General features: G+C 39.9%; 1 protein-coding gene across 3 annotated transcripts in view; it reads left to right on the top strand.

The window, feature by feature from the left end:
* LOC118733395 (integrin alpha-PS1) overlaps positions 1-6,250 on the top strand; it is a 246,410-nt gene that overhangs the window by 236,610 nt on the left and 3,550 nt on the right. For 2 of the 3 annotated variants that reach the window (XM_036462764.1, XM_036462763.1), the window contains 2 exons: positions 3,367-3,578; positions 5,860-6,227. The exons of the other annotated variant lie outside the window; for it this stretch is intronic. In XM_036462764.1, the coding sequence (XP_036318657.1) occupies positions 3,367-3,578; positions 5,860-6,227 (580 nt within the window). The remainder of the gene's footprint in view (positions 1-3,366; positions 3,579-5,859; positions 6,228-6,250) is intronic. 3 annotated transcript variants of the gene reach the window in all.

Here is a 6,250-nt window from a genome sequence, read left to right as displayed (position 1 = left end):
GTGTTGAGAGAAATAGATTTAGCCGAATTTTTTCTGATTGTATAATGGCTTCATTGCTGAAAAACTGCTTAACTGACGTTTGTGTTTTCACTCAGTGTATGCCTTTATAACCTTTTAAATTTCAAAAACGTCATAACCTACCATCCCATTTAGTTTGGTTAAAACCCCTATGGGACCTATTTCATAAAGCTAAGACTGACTCTTGGCATACCTTTTATACCTAAATAGAAAACTGTAGGGATGGGAGTGGGCGGTTCGTGGACAACTAAATCTGAAGAAACCCTCATTAATATATGCTTTCCTGACTGCGATCAGACGCCAAAAATATGGCCGCAAACAAGTCGTCTATAACTCACAAAAGATTTACTGCACTCGAACGTAGACTAGGACAAAATTAAATTCGTTATATATAACTTCTTTCCCTGTAGAAATTGCAAGATACCATGGTATCCTGGCTAGAAAGGGGCTAGCAAGGCCAGTATCTCCTTGACTTACATCCCGCAAAGCTGGAAAATAATGAAAGTGTTCCCCATTCCCAAACCAGGAACAGTAAGTCCAACTTTCAAAATTTCACATTAGTCTGCAATTGACTTCCGTTTGAATTTCAACATAACTCACCTTGAATCCAACATTCGGGATTCTGTGTTTCACTTTACGAGTCTCATTTCCACTTTATTTCGGATTGAAGAACCTGCCTGTAAAATTCGGAAAGTGAAACACAAACCCGAAACTCCGGATCCAAAGCGAGTTTTGTAGAAATTCACGCGGAAGTGAATTGCAGAACATCCCTGACTCATCCTATTGGCTCTCGCTTGCGAATTATTGCGTAATATTTATATTTTTTTATTGAAAAACTTTGGCCTCATACATGCAGACTGATTAGGCCCAACTATTGGCTGGCTCCAGAAATAGCTTTCATGAAAAGAGCAGTAAAGATGTTGAAGCATTTTTGGTGAATGTCGGTATTATCTCAAATCCTGGGATGGTTTTATACCTAACATTTTGGATCTTGCAGTGAGAACTTCCGAATAAATATTATCTAAATGGGGCATTTAGAGTACGTCCTACTACAGGGTCCATTAGTTTAAGCCGGGACACCGAATTGCCTTGTATCTATATTCTCACAACGCTCCTATGTCTTTACCTTAGGATTGAGCTATGCTATGCTCTTATTGGGGTTCTGGGATATCCTTCTGGTCCTACGATAGGTACTTAGTCGTATCACGTTGCCATTCTCTAGCATAGTTTCCTGAACTACCTTCTGCTGTTTGAAGCATCAGAAAGCTTTAAGATTACTTTGGATATTGTAAGGATAGCATCTAAATATTCAACTCAATTGGAGATCTGATGAAGATATCTCAAAGAAATTTAGCATTACTAACTGATTTATGAAAGGTTAGAATGCAAAGGAACAGATAGAGAAGCACAACTAGCTTAATATTTAGCTATGCTTTTATGTAGATGAAAAACACCTCCTTTAACTGCGGACAGCGGGTCTCACATACCTTTCGGGCTCATGACGAATTAGTAGGATTTGCTGTCAATACGTTCCCGCAATTTTATAGTCTGTGAGACCGCGTGTCCAGGCTGGTGTTATGAAAAAAAATGACCATACATGTTGTAACATTGGTAAGGATTGAACAGCCGTAGGAACTGGACTTGATTCTAGGATGGAACCTAACATTTATGAAAGGGATTTTAAAGCTGTAATGGATATTTAAGTTACCACCCTACAGGGAGAACCTGTAGTGCAGGCACAGTCACACTCAGAAAAAAAAGTTATAATTTACATAGAGCTCAACCAGCCAACGACGTAAAACCGTAGACCGTGTCAGCTGACACGACCTATCTTATGGGATTCTCGTGTTAACAAAAATGTACTTAACCAACCAACCAGCTTTTTTAATAGAACTAATTCAAATGAATTGCTGTCTCTGAATGGGAGAAAGGGATTCCCTAAAACATGCTCCACTACATTCTAGTACTTAATGTAGGCAATGCAACTAAAATGTTCTTGTAAATACATACATATCTGTCTACGAGACCCTTTACGCTTTCGTCCACCGGTTGCTCATCGCCGGCACTTTTTAATTCCCGCTGAATGTTGGCACATTTGCGTGTTAATATTGTGTCGCCTCATTAAAGTGAAGGACGCGCTGCTGCATCCCGCTGGGAACACTTGCCAATGTCCTTGGCTGAAGTGCAAAAAATGCTGCGAATAATTAAAGTAAGCGCTTTAGCGAAACAATTACACACCTTAAACCAGGCTACACGCATATCAGTATCTTTATTCTCGCATTGAGGTCAACAGTAAAGTGTTTTACACGTTTTGTGTATAATTTGCGAAAATTAATTTCAGCACCTCATCTATGCAACCAAAAAGGCACCCTGCGACAATATGCCACAATAAATCATTTTAGCTACCGCGTATACTACCAGGCAAGGCTGCCAGTTAGTGTCCAGTGGCAAAGTTGCAACAAATTCGGGGCAAGCAATTCAATGAAGCAATGAAGTCATTAGAAAACTATTCGCAACAGCAAAATAAGCCGACAAACCAACAATGCCTTCAACTCTAACCTGTAGCGGTGGCGGCGGCCGCAATCATAGCTTCGACGGCAACTCACTCCACTCCATTCAATCGCTGGTGTTTGGACCATTAAGCTTGAACTGTTTAAATTTATAATCACAAAATAAACATCAACTTGTCTATGTGTCTGTCCGCCTGCGTCCTTTATTGAACACTATATTTTATTAGTACCAACTCGGTTTTTATTTCACTTTTCTTAGCAGCATTTTCTAGGTTTGGCCGCACTTAACAATTTCGTTTATGCAAGCGCGCAATTTTTCATTTATTTAATTATTTTTTTAATTCTAGTTTTCTAGTCCATCTACGTATGTATGTATGTGTATCTTCCGTATGTTTCTAAACAATTTTCCTTTGTCTATGACCACTCCAATATTTTGCATTGTCAACTGCCGGTGGGGTAATGTACATTTTTCATTACCCCAAAATGGCTTTTCGTGTTCATATTATGGGCTACATACCTGTGTACAAATGCGCATATACATACATACATCCATTTGCACAAACTGCTTGCAAAGAAGGTGTGCATATGCACGTGTGGGTTGCCCTACAACCTGTGACACGTGCATACATACCTACATATGTATGCGCATACCATTACAACTGTACATGGCTAGTGCACGTAATGAATTAATTTATTCACTTGAATTTGCACCCCTAGCCCCATGACCTACCTGACTCACTTTGGCTAACTGCAATTCCTTTTTTATTGCCAATTTTATTTTATTTTGTTCTGTTTCTTTCACTGTTTTATTTTTATTTTTAATGCATTTTTTTTGCAGAGAACATGAAGAATATGGTTTCTGTCAGGTGGGCACTTCAGGCGCACTGCTGGATGATAACACCATGGTGGTAGGCGCGCCTGGGCCCTTTACTTGGCGCGGCACTGTGTTTGTTACAGAAATTGGCGGTGAATATTTGGAACGCGATAAGACAATGTATTATGGTGATCATTTGGACAACACATCACCGGTGGACAAGTACAGTTATTTAGGTGAGTAATGATTTGGTTGAGATAAAAAATAGAAGAAAAATATTCATTCATGAAAGCTTAAAAGTAAATTAATGATTTTTTTTTATTTCGGCCAATGTTGAAGCTCTTTAACTGTTTCACATGTATGTACGTATTTCACTTGATCCAGGTTACGTTAGGTTCGCAGACTGGCCTCAATAGGAATCACTTACACCAAAGGTCATTTGAGACCGCGGAGATATCTCGGTTAATCCCCCGAAAACAACTTGATAGGTAGAAACAATATGAAAAGGTTCCTTACTTCTACCAATGTCAGATCATATACATACAGAGATTATTTAAGAAGTGATTACTAGTGCTAATCAGAGGCATATCAGGTGCGGGATGGCCCATTCCACTTCTGTATCCAAATAAATTTTGCAGATCATTAAAGGATGCACTAAATCTATCTATTATATGTATGTATATGTGTATTGGTTTACAAGTAAGTTTTAATGGATTTTTTCTCAAATTTGAAACTTTATTGTGCAAAATTGGTACGATGTGTCTTATTGTAAAGTATTGCCGCGTCAATAAAACTGTTCGTCTTTAGATACCAAGAAAGTTTCAACCCAATTTTTGATACCTGCAACTGAAGTGAAGCGTACTCCCGTAAGGGCGTTCTGCATCGATCGGAGAAGATGCTAGTATAGTAGTGCAAGATGTGGGCTATAAGGCAGGTGGGCCAGGAGGACTTTACATCCGATGTCTTCGCTATGAGCTTTGAAACTTGTGCGACATGTGACCGGGCCAATATGGCTCATGTCAGGTTCCTTGCCCCTTCCAGTCGTTTTCCGTAATCACTCGCTTCAATCGCATCAGTTGTTGTCTGTAGAGAGCCACGTCGATCGGCTGACCACTTTTCTGAAGCTCATAATACAGGATGTCTTTGTGGTCCCACAAAATAAGAGCACCTGGCTTCTAGGGATATTTGGCTTTGGTATCGATGGTCCCGGATCTCGGTGCTTAACATATGCCTTCTGGCGCTTTGGGTTGTCGTAATGAATCCATAATCGTCGCACGAAAAATTATCTTCTTTACGTTTTGGTGAAATAACGCATACTGTAAAATAAGGTTAACTGATGACGCTTTAACACGAAGATGGCTGCAACATTGTCTGGTTTACAATCCTTTAAAACTTACTAGTCTGAAAAAACCCGTTGGCACGTTGAGTCTAGGTCTGTGGCACCTTCCCATTCGTTCCTCTCTGTGTGTAGAAGAATGGTATAATGTAGTTGTTGTAGATCATCTGACAGAGTTCCCATGACCTTTACGTGTCCGAATCTGAGGTGTCTTCACGACTGGATCGCACTTACCATACATTAACTTTACTTCATACATAACATATCAGGTAATGCTCCCGTGACGAATATGGGAGCCGACCTCCTACTAGGCTCTGGATAAAGTCTTTTTTAACACTGGCCACCATACGGTGACCACATGGAAAAGTATCAATCTTATAACAGCTTTATAATCTAGAGTTCCTTTTTTTGCCTATAGCCGTCTTGCTTATTACTTTAATAAGTCGTGCTGTATGACACTTGAGAAGTGCATATGCAAAAATTTCATAAATTGCATAAACGAAATTTTTGCACATGCAGCTGTGCACCCTTTTATGCGAGTTGTTCGAGGATGTAGCGTGCATTTAGACACTAGGTGTCGGGAGATGCCTAACCACTCTGAGTAATCTATATTCGACACATTTGAGCTTTAACGAGTACAATTGAAGATTGATAGCCATCGTCTAATTCCTTACGGTTTCAATTGACGAATTATTTGCATTACAACTAAACCCCTATCAAGCTCTTTTTTGGTGCCAGGCGCGTATCGTTTCTCGCGCTTGAAAACAAGAAGTTTGTAGACAAAGGACTAACTATTGTCACTAGAGTTCGCTTAGCCTTTCGCCTGTTTATGTTCATAAAAAGTCGAGTCGGTATCGGAAAGTACTTTTTCTTAACAAACGCGGTTATATAGTTCGTCTTTTCGTTGTTTGTGTTAGTTTTGCTGCAACGCTCATCCAGACGAGATTTGTGAAACATAAATTGTTGTGTTTTGTAACCAATGAAATCTCAGCAACTCTGTGTGCCTAAAGGACAAGCGATGTACATACTTAGAGATTTATCGTTTGATCTTGATATGACTAAATCCTCCTGCGTTCACATGTCATCCATCAAAATTGCATTCTAGTCGATAAGTTTCAATATTATCTAATCCTGTAATTAATTAACATTGCACTACCATTGAAAACAATATTTTGCAACAGGCATGGCGGTCACCGGTGGTCGTTACTTTGGCGAACGTATGTCATATGCCTCGGGCGCACCCCGTTCCAATGGGCACGGTCAAGTGGTGATTTTTAATAAAGCCAATACCAACCCCATACCCGTAAAAATGATACTCGAAGGGGAACAATTTGGCTCTAGTTTCGGCTATGAACTCACAACTGCCGATATCAATGGCGATCAGAAACCAGATCTTATCGTTGCTGCACCATTTTACTTTAATAAATCCGAAGGCGGTGCAGTCTACATTTACCAAAATGAAAAGGACATGCTGCCAGCGAAACCAACACTGAAGCTAACCGGAACGGTGGAAAGTCAATTTGGGCTTGCGCTCGCCAATATCGGTGACATCAACAAGGATAACTGCGAAGA

The sequence above is a fragment of the Rhagoletis pomonella genome, unplaced genomic scaffold, assembly GCF_013731165.1.
Source record: "Rhagoletis pomonella isolate Grant_MI unplaced genomic scaffold, Rhpom_1.0 Rhpom_scaffold_00002, whole genome shotgun sequence".
NCBI lineage: Eukaryota > Metazoa > Arthropoda > Insecta > Diptera > Tephritidae > Rhagoletis > Rhagoletis pomonella.
This window is presented reverse-complemented; position numbering and strand designations above follow the sequence as displayed.